The 25,421-nt window shown below is 43.5% G+C and overlaps 1 protein-coding gene across 4 annotated transcripts in view; it reads left to right on the top strand.

Moving 5' to 3' along the window:
- Positions 1–25,421, top strand: part of khdrbs2 (KH domain containing, RNA binding, signal transduction associated 2) — a 622,325-nt gene that overhangs the window by 480,675 nt on the left and 116,229 nt on the right. For 3 of the 4 annotated variants that reach the window (XR_011954815.1, XR_011954816.1, XM_072558359.1), the window contains exon 8: positions 8,069–8,127. Coding sequence is in view for 2 of the 4 variants with exons in the window: in XM_072558359.1 (XP_072414460.1) it covers positions 8,069–8,127 (59 nt within the window). In the remaining 2 variants the exon portion in view is untranslated. Of the gene's footprint in view, positions 1–8,068; positions 8,128–24,595; positions 24,798–25,421 lie in introns of those variants that run through there. The other variant, XM_072558374.1, reaches the window with a different exon arrangement.

Raw genomic sequence — 25,421 nt, forward strand, 5'->3', positions numbered from 1 at the left:
TCATCGAGAAAGGAAATAGATCCTTTGACCCAACTCGTCCGCACTGACTAGGTTTCCTAAACTGAACTATTCACATTTATTTGCATTTGGCCTAAATCAATCTAAACCTTTACTAAAGGCTTCCTAAACAGGCAGTCAGAATAGGGCCAAGAGGAGACGGGGAGTTGCAATGGGGTCAAGGGGAGATGGGAAGTCTCCAGTGAGACGGAGGGGAAACAGGGAATCTGAAATGGAGCAAAGGGGAGACGGAGAGCATGCAGTGGGGCCGAGGGGAGACTGAGAGTTTGCAATGCGGCCGAGGGGAGACAGAGTCTGCAATGGGGCCAAGGGGAGACTGAGAAACTGCAGTGGGGCCAAAGGGGGGACTGAGAGTCTGCAGTGGGGCCAAGGGGACACTGAGAGTCTGCAATGGGGCCGAGGGGAGACTGAGAGACTGCAATGGGGCTGAGGGGAGACTGAGGCTCTGTAATGGGGCTGAGGCGAGACTGAGACTCTGCAATGGGGCCAAGGGGAGACGGAGAGTCTGCAGTGGGGCTGAGGGGAGACTGAGAGACTGCAGTGGGGCTGAGGGGAGACTGAGAGTCTATAATGGGGCCGAGGGGAGACTGAGAGTCTGCAATGGGGCTGAGGAGAGACTGAGAGACTGCAGTGGGGCCAAGGGGAGACTGAGAGACTGCAGTGGGGGCAAGTGGAGACTGATAGACTGTAGTGGGGCCGAGGGGAGACTGAGAGACTGCAATGGGGCAGAGGGGAGACGGAGAGTCTGCAGTAGGGCCAAGGCGAGACTGAGAGTCTGCAATAGGGAGAAGGGGAGACTGAGAGTCTGCAGTGTGGCCGAGGGGAGACTAAGAGACTATAGTGGGGCCAAGTGGAGACTGAGAGACTGCAATGGGGAAGATGGGAGAATGAGAGACTGTTGTGGGGCAGAGTGGAGTCTGAGAGACTGTAGTGGGGCCGAGGGGAGACTGACAGACTACAGTGGGCCGAGGGGAGACTGAGAGTCTGCAATGGGGTCAAGGGGAGATGGAGACTCTGCAATGGGGAGAAGGGGAGACTGAGAGTCTGCAATGGTGCCAAGGGGAGACTGAAAGTCTGCAATGGGGCTGAGGGGAGACTGTGGGTCTGCAATGGGACCGAGGGCAGACTGAGAGACTGCAATGCAGCCGAGGGAAGACTGAGAGACTGCAGTGGGGCCAAGTGGAGACTGAGAGACTGCAATGGGGCTGAGGGGAGAATGAGAGTCTGCAGTGGGGCCGAGGGGAGACTGAGAGACTGCAATGGGGCCAAGGGGAGACGGAGAATCTGCAGAGGGGCCGAGGGGAATCTGAGAGTCTGCAGTGGGGTCGAGTGGAGTCTAAGAGTCTGCAGTGGGGCCGAGGGGAGACTGAGAGTCTGCAGTGGGGCTGAGGGGATGCTGAGAGACTGCAGTGGGGCCGAGGGGAGACTGAGAGACTGCAGTGGGGCCGAGGGGAGACTGAGAGACTGCAGTGGGGCTGAGTGGAGACTGAGAGTCTGCAATGGGGCCGAGGGGAGACTGAGAGTCTGCAGTGGAGCCGAGGGGAGACAGAGAGTCTGCAGTGGGGCCGAGGGGAGTCTGGGGAGACTGTAGTGGGGCAAAGTGGAGACGTGGAGATGAAGAGACTGCATTGGGGCCAAGGGGAGACTGAGAGACTGCAATGGGGCCAAGGGGAGACTGAGAGTCTGCAGTGGGGCCCAGCGGAGACTGATAGACTGCAGTGGGGCCGAGGGGAGACTGAGAGACTGCAGTGGGGCCGAGGGGAGACTGAGAGACTGCAGTGGGGCTGAGTGGAGACTGAGAGTCTGCAATGGGGCCGAGGGGAGACTGAGAGTCTGCAGTGGAGCCGAGGGGAGACAGAGAGTCTGCAGTGGGGCCGAGGGGAGTCTGGGGAGACTGTAGTGGGGCCAAGTGGAGACGTGGAGATGAAGAGACTGCATTGGGGCCAAGGGGAGACTGAGAGACTGCAATGGGGCCAAGGGGAGACTGAGAGTCTGCAGTGGGGCCCAGCGGAGACTGAGAGACTGCAGTGGGGCCGAGGGGAGACTGAGAGACTGCAGTGGGGCCAAGGGGAGACGGGGATCTGCCATGAGGCTGAGGAGAAACAGGGAGCCTGCAAGTGAGATGGGAGGAACTGTAGCTAAAAAGACACTTGTAGCTGCAAAGACAGAGGCTGCAAAGGGTAGAAAATTGTTTCAAGCCATTAACAAAGCAACAGTCAGATAACTAATAGCTAAGAAAGTTTGAAATCATGATGTATTTAAATACTTAAAATGAATGTGGCATCTCTAGCTTAAAGCTACAAATATTCACGAGTTTCTGAAGATTCTAGACGGTGTTATTGTGGTGAATACATTAGTTATTCAAATTAAATCCATAATTTGTGCTGAGATGCTGTCAGGAGGCAGTAACTGCCAGGTTAAAATATTCCAGCCTTGCGAATATGTCATGAAAATGCATTAGCTGTGACCTCACAGTCTATTCAAGATAGATGGAGGTATTTAGGGTGATGGTTTTTTGTGTGTAGAAGTACGTTATCTGTTATTTCGGTGAAAAAAATATTTTTGCTTTCTTAAGCCTGTTGTCTTGTGCCAAATTAGTTCATGATAATGCTTTCTTTGTGTTTTGTGCCAACGAAATGAATTACGGATATTGGTGAATTCTTCTAATGGTGTTTCTATGAGTGTCCAAATGCCCTATATGTTTATATAAATGAAGCATCACCTAATTAGTAAGAATGATTAAGTAGCCCAGAAAAAATAGAACAGTTACCCTCAAAGGATCCCAGAAAGCAATTATTTTATGCCCTAACATGAACTCTCATGAGAAAGAAAGAAAACAAAGAGTGAACAGGTTCTGATGTGGGTTTTTGGAGAGAAGACAGTTCAGCTTTCGAAGCTGCTGAGCCAGAAAACCATTTTTGCTTTTGCTATCTTGAGTTATTCTCCAAAAATTGATTTGTTGCAAGTTCTGGGAAAAGACTGGGAACCCTAGTCTGGAAAAATAAGTAGAAGTCTCCAGAGTTCTGTGGAAACTATTTGCAATAACAGGTGACTCCCGTGCCTGTAATACAATCCATCATCCAAAGGTTTCATAAAGGCCTGGTATTCATCGTTGAAGTGGTTATTGAACTGGCAAATTACTATTTTTTATTTATCACTGAACTATGTCAGTGTGTGAATGCAAGTTAATGGTCAAAGAAGATTGGGTTTACATCATAGATATTAATTAGATTGCTTTGTTGTTCATCTGTCAAAAGTCACATGAGACCAGGTTATCGTCCTCCAGGTTTATTTGAAATCACAATCTTTCGGAGCGCTGCTTCTTCATCACTTGATCTGACGAAGGAGCAGCATTCCAAAAGTTTGTGATTTCAAGTAAGCCTATGGGACTACAACCTGGTGTTGTGTGATTTCTGACCTTATCCATCTCAGTCCAACACTGGGACCTCCACATCATGGTCACTACTTTTATAACTTTAAAAAATTGCAAGTTATTATTAAGAATGTAACTTTACCAGAACACAGATGAACAAGATTGTTATTTGTAATGTCTAGTTAGGAATACTTGAGCAAATTTGAGAGTCATTAAATATTTTAATATCACTGTGTTGCAAATCCAGTGATAGTGAGGCTGATTTGGTTTCACTTGCTATTCCTGTATTGTAACAAATTGCATTAATAAAGATGCTCACACATGCATACACAGACATACCAGATGGACAAAGGCACACAGACTTGTTCACATACACACACTATTGCAAATCCACAGATCTACACATGTACCCACTTAATGCACCACACACATGCACTAATTATGCATACATAGGGCTGGACTTAAAGCTCTCTGCCAGTAATTCTGAAGGCAAACAAACATAGTGCAGTCCTGCCACCTACCTACCCACCTTGACCAATTAATAGCTACTTGAGAGCCTCACAGCAGAGGTAGCTACACAACATACAGGAAGCGCAGAGTTTTAGTTGCATGACCTGATGGCTGGATGATCGCAAAGGGGTAGGTGGAGGGAACCCCTCATCTGTGGGCATCCCAACTCCAATATCATGTCCCCCCTCTAGAAACCCTGCCATTCAGCCTCCCAAAACCAGCACGTATTCCCCCTCAGGCTACCTGGCCTCCTCAGCATGGTGGTATTGAGATTTACGCTGGATGATAAAGCCCAGAGGTATAAGTGTACGGTCTTGTTGAAGAATAAACTTGTAGGCAAAAAGGAGAATCATTAATTTAGAATGCAAATGAGTAAGTTTTATTGAACAATAAAGACTGACATAAAACATTCCATTAGTCAAGACAAGGCACAGTACACTGGTTCAGTGTATGTCACACTGCCTTTCCCACGGATCTCATGACTATTGAGAATTTTTTGTTTGTTCCTTGAATCTGCTATCATGATTCTTGACATCCTGCAAGACTTTCACTCAATCGTGTATCCTGTTGCAGTTTTAAGACTTCAATTCAAGTTGGATCTTTTTCTCTCCCTTTCTAAAAATATGTTCACTTTTGTTTTGAGTCATAAACTTCAGCCTGAATACTGGATTTGAATACTGATTCCTATCCCTGATACTTACAGCTAGCCTCACCCTGTGACAATTAATTTAGTCACAACTGGATTCTTACAGCAACCCCTCAACCTTGCAACAAATGTCCATTGAATAGCAATTTTGTGCAAGTAGTATTTCGTTCCTAACAAATGCTCTACTGTTAACTCCTAACTCTCCATCATGTTAACTCACAGGAGTACATGGACGGACATATACACACACACACACATACACATACACAGACATAGATGCACATACTTACACAGACACATACACATTCTCTTACATGTATTCATGGGCGTACAAATGCATGTTCACATGTTTACACAGGCATATACTGAAAAACATAAATACAAACTCATACACACAAAGGGACATACAGAAACAGAGGAGAAAGTGAGGACTGCAGATACTAGAGCTCAGGGTCAAGGGTATAGTGCAGGTCAAGCAGCATCTGAGGAGCAGGAGAATCAATGTTTCAGGCATAAGCCCATCATCAGGAACAGAAACAGACTCATGCACATATACTTGCCTACGTGCATACATGAATATATGCACATATGCAAAATATCATATACAGAGATATACAAACGTACATCTTGCAATCACATGCATATACAAATACACTTCCAAAGAGGCATCTGCTCAGAGATAGATACATACACAGATGTACACAAAAACACATGCAAACACAAACAACACTTTTGTAATACAAGCTACCATGGGAACTGCCATTCCATTAGTGCCATAACCCCTCAGTAATAACCATCTGACAGTGCAACACTCATTCAGTACTGCTGCTTGAATTGTTCAGTGCACTTTCAGTTCTGCACCCCAGGCAGCAAATACTTCCCTCAGTAATACCCAACTGACAGTGCAGTATTTACTCAGTGCTGGCAGTCTAGTGTAGGTCAGCGCGGTAGCATCAGTGGTTAGTGTTACTGCCTCACAGCGCCAGGTACCCAGGTTCATTTGCAGTCTCGGGCAACTGACTATGTGAAATTCACACATTCTCCCATTGTCTGCGTGGGTTCCCTTCAGATGCAGCCGTTCCTAACACAATCCAAAGATGTGTGGGTTAGGTGGATTGGCCATCCTAAATTGCAGGGATGTGTAGGTTAGGTAGATTAGGTATTGGAAATGCAGGGTTACAGGGATAGAATGGGGGATGGGTCTGGGTGACTTGGTCTTCAGAGGGTCAATGTGGACTCAATGGGGTGAATGAACTGCCTCTACACTGTAACAATCGTATGGTTCTACCCTTCCTCTGGCAATGCAACACTCCATGAGTATTGCTCCTGTGACAGTACAGTTGTCCCTTAGTACTGGTCCTGTGACAGTGCAGACTTCCCTAAGTCTTGTTCCTCTGACAAGGCAGCACTTTCCAAGTAGATTGTGCAGCACTTCCTGAGTATTGCTCTTGATGGTTACTCTTTTGACTTCGAGCAGTGCAGAAATCTCTGAGAGGCATGGGGCTGCAGAGATGCAGCTGAGTGAGACATGATGATTTGAATCCAAGGAGGGCAGTTTTAAAGTTGGAGCATTGCCTGGCCGGGAGCTGGTCAGAGGATGAGTTGGATGGAAGCAACATAACCTAATGAAAGTTTAGGACGTGGAGGAATAGAATTTTAAATAAGCTCTGGATTCCAAAATTACCTTCCTGCCGGTCATAAGGAAGATTATCCTAGCTGCTCTCCTTCTGAGTTTGTATTCCTGAAGGGTACCCTCTGGCATGAATTATTGAGGAAGCTGGGAGCACATCTGACAGAACAGAAGCTGAAGGGATCAGCAATGATGCCTGGGAGATCTTTTCATCCCTTAAAAAAACTTGATCAATTCATCTCTTGGGATTACAGTTGGAACAACTTAACTGTTTAATCACTTGCTGAAATAACTCACTTGGGAATTTACCTCCTGTGTGACGTCTTTCGAAGGTTTCTGATAATGCAGCAATTCAGTCCATTTCATCACAGCATAGTAATGACCTAGCACTATCTCTTCATAAAGTTATCATAGTTGATCACTGTGCTGTTAGCATTGGAGTGTACTGGCAATCCCAGTTTATAACGAGTGGTTGACACACTAGGTCCTAGAGTGCTTTCATCAGACTGTTAGTGCCATTAAACTAAACCGACATTAACCTTGCAGAGAAAAAGCTACATGTTGATCTTAAAGGAAAGTAAATCCAGGGCAAAAGGGGAGGTAAGAAGAATTTATGATGACACTGAGTTATGATTTGGAATTTGCTTGAAAGGAAAAGGCTGGAGACAGATTCAATATTAATTTTAAAAAAAGGAACTAGATGCTTCTTGAAAAGATAAATCAGAATTGCAGAGATAAGTATGACTTCAGAAGTGAAAGGTGTTGGAAAATCTTTTTATATATTTTTGAAAGAGGTGGAAGAGGAGCAAAAGGACAGATGGCAGAGAATCTCACTGCAAACGATATCCACGGCACTCCGGGGTAGTGAATTCTACAAATTCATGACCCTTTGAGACCCTTTTGTCCAATGTAGTGGCCCACAAACCCACCAACACACTAAAACAGCAGCTAATGAACTTGAAAGACCCTATACAGCTAACAAGCAAAACTAATGTCATTTACAAAATACTATGCAAGGGCTGTAACAAACACTACATTTGACAAACAGGAAGAAAACCACCAGGATACATGAACATCAACTAGCCACAAAGCGACTTGACCTTCTCTCACTAATATCCTTACATACAGATAAGGAAGGACACCACTTCATCTGGGACAACATCCAATCTTGGACAAGCCAAACAGAGACACGCATGGGAATTCCTAGAAGCATGGCATTCCAACTGGAACTATATCAACAAACACATCGAGTTAGACCCACATCTACCACTCCCTGAGAAAAATAACAGTAAATGACATAATCACAGGAAATGACATCACCAACCCAAAGAAACCGAGACATATAAATAGAAAGTAGGAATTATCAGCAATGCTTCGCCAGGTGGCCCACTGAAAATGTTACCTAATAGGGTGACGAAACATCTGGAAATGAACTTTCCAGCTCAGACAGCCAACCTACATCCAGAACCTCAACCTGAGCTACAAATCTTCTCAAAACTTGCTATAATAATTATTATTACTCAGCATTGCACACAATGATAGCAATTGCTAATAATAATTACACACAGTATTATCATCATGAATTACCCATAATAACTTAATAATCAACAAAAACAATACAAACTAATAATTATTATTAATAAGAATTATGCAAAGAGATAACAATTGCTATTAATAATTAGGCATACAATGATAACTATTACTCATAATAATTACACCAAAAACTAGAACCAACAATTACACTTAATGATCACTGATAGCTGTAGATCAGTTTACCATGATCAATAATCAATTAAGTGCCATGATAACTGTTACTAATATCAATTACAAATGCCATGTTAATTTTTTCTTGCTGTATGAGCTGTCATCCTGTGTTTGTTTTCTATTACAGTGGCCCTGAATATTACGATTATGGACATGGAACAAGTGAAGAAATCTATGAAAGTTATGGTAAACCTGGCTCCATTTTCTTTCTGTTGAATGCTGAGTGTCACACTGAATTCCGTTCAGAAATCAAACTATTCTGAAGAATTGCCATTGATTAAATTTTTCTTCCTTTGCAAAAAAATGTAATTTACCACAAATTGTTTGGACAACTGAAACAGAGACATGACTGTTGATCTTATCAGCTGAGTAACATCCTGCCTCTGACTGACCACTAACAAAAAGTATCAGACAGTTAATTCTGGTCAAAAGGTCTGGTGCTGGAAAAGCACAGCAAGTCAGGCGGCATCCAAGGATCAGGAGAGTCAAAACTTCGGGCATAAACCCTTCATCAGTTCATTCTAGTGAAGACCAGCATAGACCTAGACTAAAGGGATTCCAATATAAGATTGAGATGAGGAGGAATTTCTACTTTCCGATGGTTGTGAGTCTTTGCAACTCCTTACCACAGAGAACTGACAGAGCAGAATCCTTGTGTATATTTAAGGTTGAGATAGATCGATTGTTGATCAGTAGTGGAATCGTGGGTTATGGGGAAAGGGCAGGAGGAATCAGCCATGATTCTCTTGAGTGGCACAACTGTCTCAAGGGACCAAATGGCATACTCCTGTTCCTATTTCTTATAGTCTTAGCAAAGACTGACTCTGGAATCTTAGGCTTCATTATTAAAAGCAGTTAGAACAAGAGTGGAGTTGTTATGCAGATCCTTTATAACGCACTGTCTCGGCTACAGCTAGAGTAGTGTCCCTACTTCTGGCCACCACACGTCAGGATGTGAGAGTCTTGAAAATATGAGAATGGTTCTATGGTTAAGAGATTTAGCAACAAGGTGACATTAGAGAAACAGAAGTTATTCTACTGGGAGTAAAAGAGATTGAGGAGAGATTTGATTTTGAAGTCCAGAAAATGATTGCAAATCTAGATAATGTAAACCTTGGATGAAGGTAAATAGACTGTGCAACAAAGATTTAATGTTTAATGTATGGGGAATGTGCAGAAGAATAGGAAGTGGTAATGAGAGGGAATTCACTGCCTATGAGGGTGTTACAAGTGTGTAAACAATTACTGACTCCAGAAAGAAATTGGATGGAATCTTGAAGGAAATAAACTTGCAGGGCTACAGGGGTTGAGGGAAAGTGGGACTGAATGAATTGCTGCCCCGAACAGCCAGCATGGAATCAATGGGCTGAGTAACCTCATATAGGTAAAAACAAGGACTGCAGATGCTGGAAACCAGAGTCTAGGTTAGCGTGGTGCTGGAAAAGCACAGCAGGTCAGGCAGCATCCGAGAAGCAGGAAAATCAACGTTCCAGGCAAAAGCCCTTCATCAGGAATAGAGGCAGGGTGCCTGCAGTGGAGAGATAAATGAGAGGGGGGTGGGGGTTGGGAGAAAGTAGCACATAGGTGAAATGGGGGTGGGGATGAAGGTGCTAGGTCAGAGAGGACAGTGGAGTGGATGGGTGAAAAGGAAGATAGGCAGGTAGGACAAGTTATGAGGGCGGTGCTGAGCTGGAAGGCTAGAGTTGGGGTGAGGTGGGGGAAGGGGAAATAAGGAAACTGGTGAAATCCACACTGATACCCTGGGGTTGAAGTGTTCCGAGACGGAAGATGAGGTGTTCTTCCTCCAGGCGTCGAATGGTGAGGGAGCGGCGGTGAAGGAGGCCCAGAACCTGCATGTCCTCAGTAGAGTGGGAGGGTGAGTTGAAATGCTAGGCCACAGGGCAGTTGGTTGATTGGTGCAGGTGTCCCAGAGATGTTCCTTAAAGTGCTCTGCTAGGAGGCGTCAAGTCTCCCCAATGTAGAGGAGACCGCATCGCGAGCAACGGATACAATAAATGATATTGGGGGATGTACAAGTGAAACTTTGAATAATGTGGAAAACTCTTTTGGGGCCTTGGATGGAGGTGTGGGCGCAGGTTTAGCAATTCCTGCGGTGGCAGGGGAGGGTTCCAGAAAGGGAGGGTGGGTTGTTGGGGGCCGTGGATCTGACCAGGTAGTCACGGAGGGAACAGTCTTTGCGGAAGGCCGAAAGGGGTGGGGAGGGAAATATATCCCTGGTTTTGGGGTTCGTTTCGGGGTGATGGAATGTCATTGGATGATGTGGTTTATGTGAAGGTTGGTAGGATGGAAGGTGAGCACCAGGGGTTCTGTCCTTGTTACGGTTGGAGGGGTGGGGTTTGAGGGCGGAGGTGCAGGATGTGGATGAGATGCGTTGGAGGGCATCTTTAACCACGTGGGAATTGCAAAACCTGTGCCCACACCTCCCCATCACCTCCATCCAAGGCACCAAAGGAGCTTTCCACATCCATCAAAGTTTCACCTATACATCCACCAATATCATTTATTGCATCCGTTGCTCCTAATGCGGTCTCTAAAGAAGGAGGCCCTCTGGTGTGTTCTGTGGTGGAACTGGTCCTCCTGGGAACGTTTACGGCAGAGGCGGAGGAATTGGGAATATGGGATGGCATTTTTGCAGGAGGTAGGGTGGGAAGAGGTGTAATCCAGGTAGCTGTGGGAGTCAGTGAGTTTGTAAAAAATGTCAGTGTCAAGTCGGTCATCATTAATGGAGATGGAGAGGTCCAGGAAGGGGAGGGAGGTGTTAGAGATGGTCCAGGTGAATTTAAGGTCAGGGTGGAATGTGTTGGTGAAATTGATGAATTGCTCAACCTCCTCGTGGGAGCATGGGGTGGTGCTAATGGAATCATTAATGTTGCGGAGGAAGAGGTAGGGAGTGGTGCCGGGTAACTACAGAAGATGGACTGTTCTACGTAGCCAACAAAGAGACAGGCATAGCTAGGTCCCATATGGGTGCCCATGGCCACCCCTTTGGTCTGGAGGAAGTGGGAGGATTCGAAGGAAAAATTGTTAAGGGTGAGGACAGGTTCAGCCAAACGAATGAGAGTGTCAGTGGAAGGGTACTGTTGGGGATGTTGGGAGAGGAAGAAACTGAGGGCTTGGAGGCCCTGGTCATGGCGAATGGAGGTGTAGAGGCATTGGACATCCATGGGGAAGATGAGGCATTGGGGCCTGGGAAACAGAAGTCTTGGAGGAGGTGGAGGGCATGGGTGGTGTCACGAATGTATGTGGGGAGTTCCTGGACGAGGGGGGATAGGACAGTGTCAAGGTAGGTGAAGATGGGTTTGATGGGGCAGGAGCATGCTGAGATAATGGGTCGGCCAGGGTGATCAGGCTTGTGGATCTCGGGAAGGAGGTAGAATCGGGCGGTGCGGGGTTCCCGGATTATGAGGTTGGAAGCTGTGGGTGGGAGATCTCCTGAGGTGATGAGGTTCTGTATGGTCTGAGAGGTGATGGTTTGGTGATGGGGGGTCATGGTTGATGGGGCGGTAGGAGGAGATTTATTCGAGTTGGCGTCTGGCTTCAGCGGTGTAGAGGTCGGTGCACCAAACTACCACTGCACCCCCTTTATCTGCTGGTTTGATGGTGAGGTCGGGATTGGAGCAGAGGGAGTGGAGGGCTGCGTGTTGTGAGGGTGAGAGGTTGGAGTGGGGGAAGGGGGTAGACAGGCTAAAGCAGTTAATGTCTTGGCAGCAATTGGAAATGAAGAGATCGAGGGCAGGTAATAGGCCAGCGCGGAGTGTCCAAGTGGATGGAATGAGTTGGAGGCAGGCAAAGAGGTCCTCGGAAGGTGAACGGGAGTCTTGATTGTAAAAGTAAGCACAGAGACTGTGGCGGCGGAAGAAATGTTCAATGTCAAGGCATGTATTAAATTCATTGATGTGTGAATGGAGGGGGATAAAGGTGATGCCTTTGCTGAGGACTGATTGTTCATCCTCAGTGAGGGGGAGGTCTGGAGGGATGATGAAAACTCGACAGGACTGTGAACTAGGGCCTGGTGTGGGTGTGGAGCTGGGAGTGGGGGCGGAGCCTGTAACTGGAATGGGTGTGGAGTTGGGGGGAATTGGGGTGGAGTCATGAGCAAGGGTGATGTTCCCCTCAGGGTTTGGGGGTCAGGGATGGTGACAGTAGGATCTGCGGGGGGGCGGCGTGTCAGCAGAATGCAGGTGAGTGGCGTTGATGGGGGTGGAAGTGGGGGGGCGCGGAAGTCACTGAGCATGTGACATCAGCAATAATGTGAGGGGCTGAAGTTATGTCACGTGTGGTGCATGAGGAATTGTGAGGGGCGGAAGCGGCCATGATGGGGGCAGAAGTGACATCATCCATCACCGTAGGGATGGTGGGCTGCAGCAGCCACATGGCTAATGGTGTCTGAGCAGTCCCAGAGGCTGGGGGAATGTTTGAGAAGCGCTGGTTATGGAGGTGGGTAGATAAAAGTTTGTTGTACTTTCAGCTTTTGATGTTTGAGCTGGTGTTGAAATACTGTTTGTTGAGAGTATGAATTCTCCTGAGAATATAGTACAGAAGGGGCCCTTTGCAATTCTGAGAGAGTGTGGCCCTCAGCTGAGGCAGGGCTGACTGTAGAGAGGTTAGGTGCTGGCGCATTGCAGCGAGCATGGAGCAAAGGATCTTGAAGGAGAACCATTGCTTCTGTTCTTGAATCTGTAGTCTGTACTGTTTGTCCTGTTTGGTTCCGAAATCTGCTGATTTAAAGGTGGTCTGGAGTCCGTGTAGGATGAGTTGGTTACGGAGGCAGGCGCTGAGAAAGCAAATGTGGCTGTGGTAGTGAGTTTGTTTCACAACATGGTTGAACAGCTTCAGGGCAGAGGAGATGACCTGGGAGTTGCAGTGAGAGAGAGACTCACTGAGATTCTTGTAGAGAGAGGAGGAATACTTCAAGACAGGCATCCTTGCAAGAGGATTTGCAGTAGGGTTAAAATTAACTAGGTAAAAACAAGGACTGCAGATGCTGGAAACCAGATTCTAGATTAGAGTGGTGCTGGAAAACCACAGCAGGTCAGGCAGCATCCAAGGAGCAGGAAAATCGACGTTTCAGGCAAAAGCCCTTCATCAGGAATAGAGGCAGAGTGCCTGCAGGGTGGAGAGATAAATGAGAGGGGGGTGAGGGGTGAGGGGGTGGGGGGGGGGGGTGGTGGGGGTGGGGAGAAAGTAGCATTAGAGTACAATAGGTGAATGGAGGTGATAGGTCAGAGAGGAGGGTGCAGGAAGGTAGCAAAGAGTACAATGGATGGATGGGGATGGCGATGAAGGTACTAGGTCAGAGAGGAGGGTGGAGCGGATTGGTGGAAAGGAAGATAGGCAGGTAGGACAGGTCATGAGGGTAGTGCTGAGCTGAAAGGCTAGAGCTGGGGTGAGGTGGGGGAAGGGGAAATGAGGAAACTGGTGAAATCCACTTGATGCCCTGGGGTTGAAGTGTTCCGAGGCGGAAGATGAGGTGTTCTTCCTCCAGGTGTCGGGTGGTGAGGGAGCGGCGGTGAAGGAGGCCCAGGACCTGCATGTCCTCAGCAGAGTGGGAGGGGTGAGTTGAAATGCTGGGCCACGGGGCGGTTTGGTTGATTGGTGCGGGTGTCCCAGAGATGTTCCCTAAAGCGCTCTACTAGGAGGCGTCCAGTCTCCCCAATGTAGAGGAGACCGCATCGGGAGCAACAGATGCAATATGATATTGGTGGATGTGTAGGTAAAACTTTGATGGACGTGGAAAAGCTCCTTTGGGGCCTTGGATGGAGGTGAGGGAGGAGGTGTGGGCGCAGGTTTTGCAATTTCTGCAGTAGCAGGGGAGGATGCCAGGATGGGAGGGAGGGTTGTTGGGGGGCGTGGACGTGACCAGGTAGTCACAGAGGGAATGGTCTTTGCAGAAAGCGGAAATGGGTGGGGAGGGAAATATATACCTGGTGGTGGGGTCCGTATGGAGGTGGTGGAAATGTCGGCAGATGATGTGGTTTATGCGAAGGTTGGTAAGGTGGAAGGTGAGCACCAGGGGGGTTTTGTCCTTGTTACGGTTGGAAGGGTTGGGATTGAGGGTGGAGGGGCAGGATGTGGATGAGATGCATTGGAGGGCATCTTTAACCACATGGGAAGGGAAATTGCAGTCTCTAAAGAAGGAGGCCATCTGGTGTGTTCTGTGGTGGAACTGGTCCTCCTGGGAGCAGATACGACAGAGACGGAGTAACCTCATATGCCATAAGTTACCTTATGAGCCAAGCATGTTCCCATGTCTCACGATCTCACGCTAATCAACGTAACCTCCTCTCTTTACTCCCTCCTATGTTTATCCAGCTCCCCTTAAATGTATCAACATTATTCACCTCAACTCCTCCATGTGGCAATGAGTTCCATCTTCCAATCTCTGAGCAACAACATTTCTCAGAGTCCTTTGTTACTTTATGCATCACATCCAGAAGCTCCCTCCACCCTGAGATGCCATGTCTTCTAAGTGAGGCAAGGAAGCTGGAAAGACCCAGGATTAAACCTTCTCCACACTCTCTCCACCCATTCCCATTGATGTGATGCATAGACTAGCATAACCGAAGGAGCTATCACTATCCAATTGTCAGAAATAAGCCCATTTGGGAATTCAGAAGAAACGTTCTCACCCAGAGAGCAGAGAGAATGTGGACCTGGTTCCCACAGGAATGTTTCAGGTAAATAGAATAGTACACTTAAGAGACAACTTGATAACCACATGAGGGAGAATGGAGTAGAAGGACATGTTGATTGGTGAAAGAGGAGGCTCGTGTGGGTTATAAATTGCAATTGTTGAAAGGTTTCACACACAGAGAGGCTACTTGGGCCATCATATCTGTGCTAGCCAAAGAATGAGCTACCCAGTCTAATCCCCCTTTTCTGGCATTTAGTCTGCACTCCTGCATGGACATTAAGCAGAATACCATTTCCAAAGGTTGCAGTGTCTCGAACATGCTCGAAACAAGAGGAGAAGATAAAGAACACCTGGTGTGCTTATCCAAACATCTTTTGAATGAGTTGAAAGGTCTGTTTGTGCTCTGTATCTTCAATATAGTAGAATTAGGTCTGAATTCGCCCACTCCCAGTGGTCCAAAACTAATAGACGGAATAAGTTAATGCAGCTTCCCAGTACAGAGATTGTCCCTCAGGACTATGTCTGATCCCTTGGGATATTTAGTGCGGGTTCAGACTTGGTGAGAAGAGCACATACTGAGGCATACAGTGAGTCGGGTGAACAGGGTGAACACTCTGTCTGATACAATTACTAAGTGGTCCAATTCGTTCAGGAGGTGAATACAGCTTGCCATTGCTGATCTAAACAAACCTCCCGTAACCATCCACTGCAGCTCTTCAAAGGTGAGGGGTTACAAACTTTAGAGTTTAAACAGATCACCTATTCCAAAGGCTGCGGAATCTAATGAACCTGTATGCCTGGAGCAAGAGTAAAGGTTTTTATGGTTTGAAGCATTCAAGTGAGACATACGTTCTTATTACCATATAACTTGCCTGACTGCTGATCATGATCACTGTGAAAAGCAAAGGGAATGGGACAGTATTTTGTCTTTCTCTGGAAGTTTCCATTGGTTTGTAAGAAATAGCGAGTGACTGATTAATTTGGAAAAAATAGTCACAGCACCTCCTGCATGGAAACTAACAAGTTTTCTTCAACTTTAAATAGCTTTTTTTAATTGAGAAAAAATTAACCTTTGCTGTATCGAGAAACAGCGCACACGTCTCTCTCTCTCTCTCTCTCTCTCTCTCTCTACCCCCCTCTCTCTCCCTGTCTCTACCTTGTAATTTGTTTCCAGTTCCAACCTGCTCAGTTAGTTAAGAACCAATCAGCTTCACTTGTAAATAATTCTTCGGCTGGTGATCATCTGTACAAGCAGGAACTCGTAGCCACAAAAAAAAAGTTCACATAGGTATTGAATTCCTCGCTTTGAAATTATGTAGCCAACCTGGTAAATCCACATTCTTTTTTCTAAAAATAGTTCTTTCTCCTCGTCTGCCACAGTTTTTACCTTCAATACTGTCAATTTGAATAATGACAGATGATGACATCGTGAAGTGGAGAAGAGGGCAATGATATAGATGCATTGGCGAGGAAGTTGGATAAACAGACAAAGGGGAAATGATGGTCGAGTTAGCTGAAGGTGGATAGGAAGAGGCTCATTGAGGAAATAAATGCCAACATACGTGAATAAGAGTGGACAGCCTATTTCTATGCTGTAATCATTATAACCAGGTGATATCAAATCAGACGGAAGGGGAGTAGCTTCAGCACTTGAACATGAGATCAGTTTTGGGTCATCGTAATGTTCTAAGTATGTATTAATTCAGCTTTACTTCTTATTTTTAATTTCATTGGTTTTTTGGAGTGGTGATCAGTTCTGCTAATTTTTTTAATCATCCAATATTTTTATAATTTCAGTTTGGTTTTCCATTTCTGGTTGTGAATAAATTATTAAACAGAAGTGAGTTGAAGTCTTCCAGAAATAAACACTTAAGATCGAGGCAGCACTTGACCAAATGGGACATCAAGGAGGCGTATCACTCCATCTACCATGAGCAGCAGGGTGCACCATTTACAAGATGGACTGAACATCTCACCAAGGCTCCTTAATCAGTACCTTTCTAACCTACAAATACCACCATCTACACGCACAAGGGCAGCAGATGTATGGGAACACCACGAGCTGCAAGCTGCCTTTCAAGTCACTCGCCAGCCTGACTTGGAAATTATCACAATCTACCAGGTAGCAGTGTAAATTGAGCTCCACTATTCCAGTAGTAATACTTATGTTAAAAGGTTTTTTAGGGAAACACAGTGCCTCAATATGCCTCACAGCCAGACAGAGGAAGATAGAAAGTACAAACAAGGTTTCATTATTGAACAAGAACTATTATTATTTAATATAGTTAATTAGACTATAGCTACAAGTATTGGGGCGGCACGGTGGCTCAGTGGTGAGCACTGCTGCCTCACAGCTTCAGGGACCCAGGTTCGATCCCTACCTTGGGTAACTGTGTGGAGTTTGCACATTCTCCCCATGCCTGCGTGGGTTTTTTCTGGGTGCTCAGGTTTCCTCCCACAATCAAAAGATGTGCAGGTTAGGTGAATTGGTCATGCTAAATTGCCCATAGTCAGGGGTGAATATGGGGAATGGGTCTGGGTGGGCTACTCTTCAGAGGGTCGGTATGGACATGTTGGGCCAAAGGGCCTGTTTCCTTACTGTAGGGAATCTAATCTAATCTAAACAGATATATACCGCTGACATATAACATGACTAGGGATATACGCACACACACACGATTATTGATGGAGGTAGAGAAAAACTCTAAAGTGAGTTGAGGGGCCTTTGTTTCCCAATTCCAATGTTGAGGTGATCCTACTTTGGTTCAGTTGTCTTTCTCTAGATGCTTCCATTGGCTTGTAAGAAATAGAGAGTGACTGATTAATTTGGAAAATTTGCAGGAAAGGTAACAGGTTTTCTTCAAGTTTAAATAGTTTTTTTTTATTGAGAAAAAACAAGCAACCTCTGCTGCATAGAGCAGCACACACTTTCCTCTCTCTCTCTCTCTCTCTGTACCTTATAACTTGTTCCCAGTTCCAACCTGCTCAGTTAGTTAAGAACCAATCAGCTTCACTTGTAAACAATTCTTTGGCTGGTGATCATCTGTACATAGCAAGAACTCGTAGCCACAAAAAAAATCAGAGTTCACAATAGGTTTTTAATTCCTCGCGTTGAAATTATGTAGCCAACCTGGTAAATCCTCGTTCTTTTTCTTTAAATAGCTCTTTCTCCTTTTATGCCACAGTTTATAGAGACACAAGCATGTAGACATGGTCTTTACATGCCTACATCCTGAAGGAAAATTAAACACCATTTTAAAAATGCTAAACCTACAATAAAACAAGTCACATTCTTCTTCCCAATTTATGCAAAGTTATGTGGTGTTGGAAGTTTCTAGCATTTAACCTAATCGAACATTTACATTTGGGATAATGTAATTACGTTTCTATTATCTTTTCCAGTAATATGAATAATTTTACATTAAACAATTGCAACAAAAGGCTTGCTCTAAACAGTCTCACAATCCAACTTTTAAACTTTCAAAAAGGTTAAGGATGGATTATGATCAGTATAAGTTAGTGTTTTCTTATTTCAATGTCAGTATTGACTTCTAGTGTTGAAGAGGCAACAGCAATTCTAAAGTCTCTTTTCCTACAGTGGAATACTTCTTCTGATACTGATTTAGTTTTATGGAGAGCCACTTGGACGGTCAGTGTGGATCTGTTGGGCCAAATGGCCTGTTTCCGCACTGAAGAGATTCTATAGCCTCTCCGTTTCTAATTTATCATTCTGTAACAAGACATTACCTACCTCCAGATTGCTAGCATCATTCATCAATTTTAAAGGTTTAGATAAATCAGGACCAGCCAACACTAATTTATTTGTTAGGATAGACTACAGCTTCTCAAATGCTGTTTGGTATTCTGCTGACCATAATATATTTGCTTGTTTCTTTAATAAATTTGTTAAATATTCAGCTAGTGTACTGAAATTACACACACATTTCTGGTAAAATCCACACTTTCCTAAAAATCCTGTCCCAAGTGAATCACTCTTGCTGTCATGAATTCCACAACTTAACACTAAGTTGCCAACTACAATTACACAGCTCTTCACCATGTTACTCATGCTCTTCCCAAATGTTAGTGTATACTGCAACATTATCTAAATACACTGAAGTTGCAAACAAGCTACTTACCCATAGTCGGAGAATGTGTGTGTATCTCAATGGCAATAAGGACTTGGCCACCATGCCGAGTACTTACTCTACATCAGTATTTACAGGAGAGGAAGACCTTAGCATCTCAGATATTTCAAGGATACAATTGGAAGTAAAACAGGGGCTCAGCCATATTAATGTAAGCAAATGAACTTCACTGAAGAAAATTATCAGACTTAAAAGTGACAGTTTCCCAGGAGTAAATGGATTCATTCCAAGATTTGAAAGTAGCCAAGTTCTCATGATTCAGGAACTGTTCCTTTGCTTTGCAAAATTACGTATGTCACACCACTATTTAACAAAGGTAAGAATTGGAGATCAGGAAATTATGGAGCAGGTCACCTAATATCTATTGTCTGAAAATTACTTGGGTCTATAATTAAAGGAAGGTTATCCGAAGAACTTGAAGTTTTATCTGTTGATCAGTGAGAACTAGTATGGATTTGCAAAGAGTAGGTTGTGCCTGACAGGAATCTGATTTATTTTTGAAGACCTGCTTAAAGAAGGGGATGGGAATGTCAACAAATGGTCTATTTCTATGGGCCTCCGTTTGGATTTGACATGATCTTGTGGGGAACTGTTAGCTCAAGTTGAGCCTGTGAAATTAAGAGCAAATGATTAATCTGATAAGGATTTTTCTGAAGTGGGATAATGGGCAGAGACTGCTGGGGTGTCCTGCAGGGTCTGGGTAGAGATCTCACTGAGATTATGGGATAAAAATCCATATATCCAAATTTATTGATAAAATAAAACATAAGGGTCACTGTGGAGGGAAACATAACAACGTAAAGAGATTTTAATCAGTTATTTGAATGGGAAAAATAGTAATAAATAAATTTCAATATCGGTGAATGCGAGGTTATCCACTTTGTACTGAGAAAAGATTAAACAGGGCACTTTCTAATTGGTGAAAAACTAGAAACTGTCCATAGACACCCAGGGGTCCAGTTACACAGATCATGACAATGTTATAAACGGATACAAAAAATAATTAGAAAGGCTAGTGGCCTTTGTACCTGGGAGACTAGAAGTGGTAGATGTCACTGTTCACTTATACAATCCTTAGTTCTTCTTCATATGAAATACTTTGTACAGTTTGAGGCACCATCTCTTAAGCATATATTGACCTTGAAGAGAATGCCTTGTAGATTAGTCAGAATGATCCTTACATTCCAAGAGTTAAATCATGAGGGAGATTGCCTTCCCATAGTATTTCCTTCTGGGTGGACTAGGGTTCATTTCCACTTTGTTGAGAAATTTAAGGGGTGATTTGATCAAAGGAGAATAAAGGTAGTTGAGGGAAAGAAGTTTCCTTTGCCTGGGAAGTCTAGCACGACAGAAGTTAATCAACAGATTAGAGGTAGACCTTTTAGAAGTGAAATCAGGAAACACTTCTTCATACCAAGGGCAGGAGAAATCTTGATCTTTCTTCAGCAAAAGCTAGATTAATCGTTCCATTTAAAACTGAGATTAATGACTTTTTGGTAACCAGAGGGATTTGGGGCAAAGATGGGAGTTGGATCTGGGACATAAAACAATGATGACTTCATTGAATAATAGCACAGGTTCAAAGGATTGAATGGCCTACTGCTGTTCCTATGTTCATATGATTCCTTATTTATGAGGGAGATACAGTGAAACCAAGAGAGCTGGGAGAAGGCTGCGGTGAAGCATCAATGCCACCACAGACCAGGTGAGTCAATGGACTGTTTGTGTTCTATCATATCTGTATGACTCAATGTACTATCTAGATAAAAACAATGACTGCAGATGCTGGAAACCAGAGTTTAGATTAGAGTGGTGCTAGAAAAGCACAGCAGTTCAGGCAGCATCCGAGGAGCAGTAAAATCGATGTTTCGGGCAAAAGCCCTTAACGTACTATCTGCAGTAAGACAAAATTACCTCCTCAAGCCTCTCTTCAGCAATTTTTTTAATCATGACACTCTATTCTGCTAAATAATCAAACTCCAGGACTCGAAATACTTGATATTTTGAAGACTGCCAGCACACCGAGGCCTTGATTATCTATCCAGTGAGTTCTGTTGATGAAGAATTTAGCAAGTAATAGGCCCACAGTTCGCTGACCAGTCCTCCCTGTGATTAGAGACCCTCACCTGGAGCGCTGGATGATGCAATTGCTTTTTCTATCCTGTTGAACATACAAATTGGGAGTCTACCCACTATTCAATAAGATTAGTCCACATTCCCATTTACCCAATAAGCCTTGCTTGCCGCTGCCTAACAAGAATCTATCTATCTCCAGCTTAATGTATTCACTGACCCCACCTGCTGAGGCAAATAATTCAAAAGTTGGGTAATATTCTGAGAGAAAAAAAATTCTCTCATCTCTGATGTAAAAGGGCAATCCCTAATTTTTAAATAATATCTCCTAGTTCTGAATTGAGCCTTTTCCATGTTTACCTAGTCCAAACCATTCAGAATCTTATAAACTTCAGTTATTTCACCCACATTCAACTAAACTTCAGAGGAAACAAACCCAGTGTGCAGAAGCCTTCCAAATATAACAATTCATGCGTCAAGTTAACCTTCTCTAAACCACCTCCAATGCATTTACATCCACCCTTAAATAGGGAGACCAAAACTTTCCAGAATATTCAAGATGTGGTCTCTCATGAGTGTCCTGTATAATTGAAGCATAGCATCCTTACCTTTATGTTCAATTCTCTTGTAATAAAGAGTAGCATTCTATTAATCTTTGTGATTACTTTCTGTACCTGCATACTAATATCTTATTCACGAGAACTTGTCTGCAGTTTGGAATTCATCAGTTGTTCTTCATTTAAGTAATACTCTGCTTTTTTGTTCTTCTTGCCAAAGTGAACAACTTCACAGCTCAGACTCCAATGAGACCTCACTTGTCGCATCCTGCCAATTTTTTATGTGTATTCTGTTCTCTACTAACCAGTCAAACTACCTATGTCGTGAGCTCCCACTTTGCTTTCCAAAGGTCTTCCGGAAATCCAAGTACATCTGAAGGTTTTATTTATCCACAGTGTATTTTACTCTTTCAATGAACAGATTCTTTAAACATAATTCCCCTTTCCCAAAACCATACTGCTCCTTCCCAGTTATCTTGAGTTTTTCCAAGTGCCCAGCTATAACATCCTGAATGATTAATTCCAATTTTGCCACAACAAATGTCAAAATAATTGACCTCTCTTGAAAAGAGGATATATATTTGCTATTTTCCACTCTGATAGAACCTTTCCTATATCTCGTATTTTTTGCAACATTAATACTAACACATCTACTATCTCTTTAGCAACCACTTTAAAGACCCTAGAATGAAATCCATCAGGATTCTATCAATCTGCAGCTCCATCAGTTTGCTTAGTACTGCCTCCCTATTGATTATAACTTCCTCAAGTTTCTCTGTCTCTTCCATGTGCTGATTTTCAGCTCTTACTGGAAATGCTTTTTTTGTCCTCTCTGGTGAACATGGAAGCAAAATATTTGTTAATTTCATCTGCCATTGTCATATTATCCACTGTTAATTCTCATTCCTCTATCTCTAGAGAACCAACACTCCTTTATTCTTTGCCTTTTTAAATATGTGTGAAAACTTTACTGTTTTTACATATCTAGATAGCTTCCTCTCTAAACCATGTTTTTCTGTATAATGTTTTAGTCATTTTCTGCTGTTTATATGCTGTCCAAACATCTGACCTGATGTTTGTTTAATTATACATTTTTTCCTTAAGGTTTATGTGATTTTTTAACTAATTTAGTTAACAATGGATGATGTGTCGTCCTCTTAGAAATGTTCTTTATAGTTGAATACACTTGTTCTGGGTATTCTTAAATAACCCTTTTAATACTGCCACTGTGTCTTTATTGATCTATTCCTTAGTCTAGTGTCCCAGTTCATTTCAGTTAGGTTGGCTTTCAAGCCCACATAGTTAGCCTTATTTAAGTTTAAAATGCTAGACCTGTATCCAACCTTCGCCCTTTTAAATTAGATGCAAAATCCCATCAGATTGTAGTCATTGCTACTGAGGGATCCTTCACTCTGAGGTCATTAACTATTCCTGTCATATTACACAATACCAAATCCAATATAATCTGGTCTCTGGTTATTTTCAGAATATGTTGCTCTAAGAAACAATCTAGAAAGCATTTTTTAACTCCTCATCGAAGCAACTACTGCTAATCTGATTTTTCCAGTTTCTGTGTAAATTAAAATCACCTATAATTATTGTTGTCCCATTATCACAAACACCTAATAATTTTCTTTGTATACTTTGTCCTACATTCTAGTTACTGTTACAGGAGCTTGTAGATCACTCCAACTCGTGAATTCTTGACCATATTATTCTTCACCTCCACCCAAAGCAATTCTATGTCCTAATGTCCTGAACTAAGGCCAGCTCTAAAAGCCATCAGTGCTTCATTAACCAAAAGCCACCCTTTACAAAAAATGCTATCCCTCCACCTTTACCTGCTTTTGTATTTTGTTAAATGTCATACACCCCTTAATATTCAAGACCCGATCCATGTTATCCTGTCGGCCATGTCTTTGTAATAGTTATCAGATCGTGTTTACTTCAAGATGCACTGTCAATTTGTTGGCTGTGTTATGAATGCTACACACATTCAGACATAGAGTATTTTAATTTTGTCTTTTTGATATCTTTGTAACATCTACTCTTAACTGTTGGAGTTTTCTTAGGTTTATTTTCTCCTTCTCTTGCTGTCATTCTCTGACCTTCATTTCTCCTTTTACTATTTTGCTCTACTAACATGACTCTAACCCTTGATTTACACCATCCGCACAAAGTTTAATTCCTCATTCCCTTCTTGTTTAATTTAAAACCTACTCAGCCTTCCCAGTTATACAGTTTGCACAGACACTGGTCCCAGTCCAGTTCAGATACAAAAAGTCCCAACGTCACAGCTACCATTTTCCTCAGTACTTTCCCACAAACTGGAATCACATCAGCCTTTGAGCCATGTATTCACTTCACAGATCTGATCTCCCCTCTGCCAATTGGCATGTGGCTCTGATAATGATCCTTGAGGCCCTGTTTTTCAGTTTTGTGCCTAGCTCCTCATGCTGTCTAAGCAGAACCTCTTTCCTAATCCTGTCCATGTCATTGTACCTGCATGGATTACAAGCACTGGATCCTCCCCATCCACTCCAATTCCTGTGGCCACCAGGAAGGTGACATAGCTTCTGGACTTGAGCCTATAGCTGTACAGAACAGTGCCCATTTCACCTGCTATACTATACTACCAATACACTCCAATTACTTACACATGCACACCAAGCATATGCACACACACACTTTCTTGTTCCAGTGTGCCATAGTTACCTTATCCTCCCTGTAGCACTCCAAACAAGCAGAACAAACCTCAAACCTGACCTGTTGGACAATTACAAAGGTTGGTATGGCTGCACTCCTACCCTCTGTAAATATATCTTCCTTTTGTTGACCACTGAAAGAATAGGAAGTCCCTGCCTATCCTAAAGGATGAGATTGTCTCCTGGCACAAAATGTTCAGACTACATGGAAAATTGTAACTGCTTTAACTTATGCTTAGATTGGCATTGAGACCTTTCATTACCCCACTGATAATTACAGTTCCCAAGTGCAAATCTGTACATCTTTCCTTTCTTAAAACGCTCCAAGAATACCCTATGCACCCAAGGAATAGTTAATCTCATGTAAAAGTCAATCTAACATTGATAAAAATGTTTATAGTTTTTCATATATCTTATGTAAGTTGTTCTTCAGCTTTTGATAGTTTGAAGAGAGGGTTAATGGGAACAGTTTAGTGAATCTATTTCACAATTGCTCTTTGTCATTTAAATAATCAGAAATGAGATTGTCTGGGCAAGCCACTTCCTGCTGAATTCAGGACCCTGACCAGCAACCACAGAGACTCTGTTACTCCTGGAGTTCCCAACAACTGTCATGGTTTTCAACTATTTCAACATAATACTTTCAAGATTCATCATTCACCTGTTCACAATCTCACTTGGTACTTCCTGCTGACTGGAAATCTAATCTGCACTTCTCGATGATTCAATAAAAATAAGAAAAAAAGTACTTCTCTGTGTAAAAGTATGCACTGTGCATGTGCTGTGTACTGTGACTGCACAATCTGCCATGATTGCAGTTTGTAAAAATCATCAATTGTGTATTGTCTAGGGACACATCCCCAGTGAATGGCTGGACTTTATGCATTCATGTATAAGTCGACCCTCAACTTTTTGTCTGAAATATTGGTCCCAAAAGCTTTACTTTTACAAGTAATAATATAGTAATAGGCAACAGTTTGAGGAGACTGGTTGAGTCTAAAGGCCTTTTGCCTATTGCAAACCTTAAGTTCTTGGTTCAGGCAACAATGATTAAAACTGAAATTTTTGGCAAATCCAAAGGTTGAAAACAGTCCATGTTCAAACAGAACTCGTCAGAAGATTTAAATGTAATCCAAATCTATTCACCTATGGAACTGTAACTAATCAGGTTGAGCTATTTCATGCCAATTTATCTTATTGCACTGAATCATAAAAGTCTTGCAGGACAGGAGGAGGCCATTCAGTGCTTCATTTCCATGCTAGCAAAGTAGCAACCCAAATGGCCTCACTTCTTGTTTTCTCTCCCTACAATGTTTTTTTAATCTTCCAATTATTATCAATT

Source organism: Chiloscyllium punctatum, chromosome 3 (genome assembly GCF_047496795.1).
Source record: "Chiloscyllium punctatum isolate Juve2018m chromosome 3, sChiPun1.3, whole genome shotgun sequence".
In the NCBI taxonomy this organism is placed as follows: Eukaryota; Metazoa; Chordata; class Chondrichthyes; order Orectolobiformes; family Hemiscylliidae; genus Chiloscyllium; species Chiloscyllium punctatum.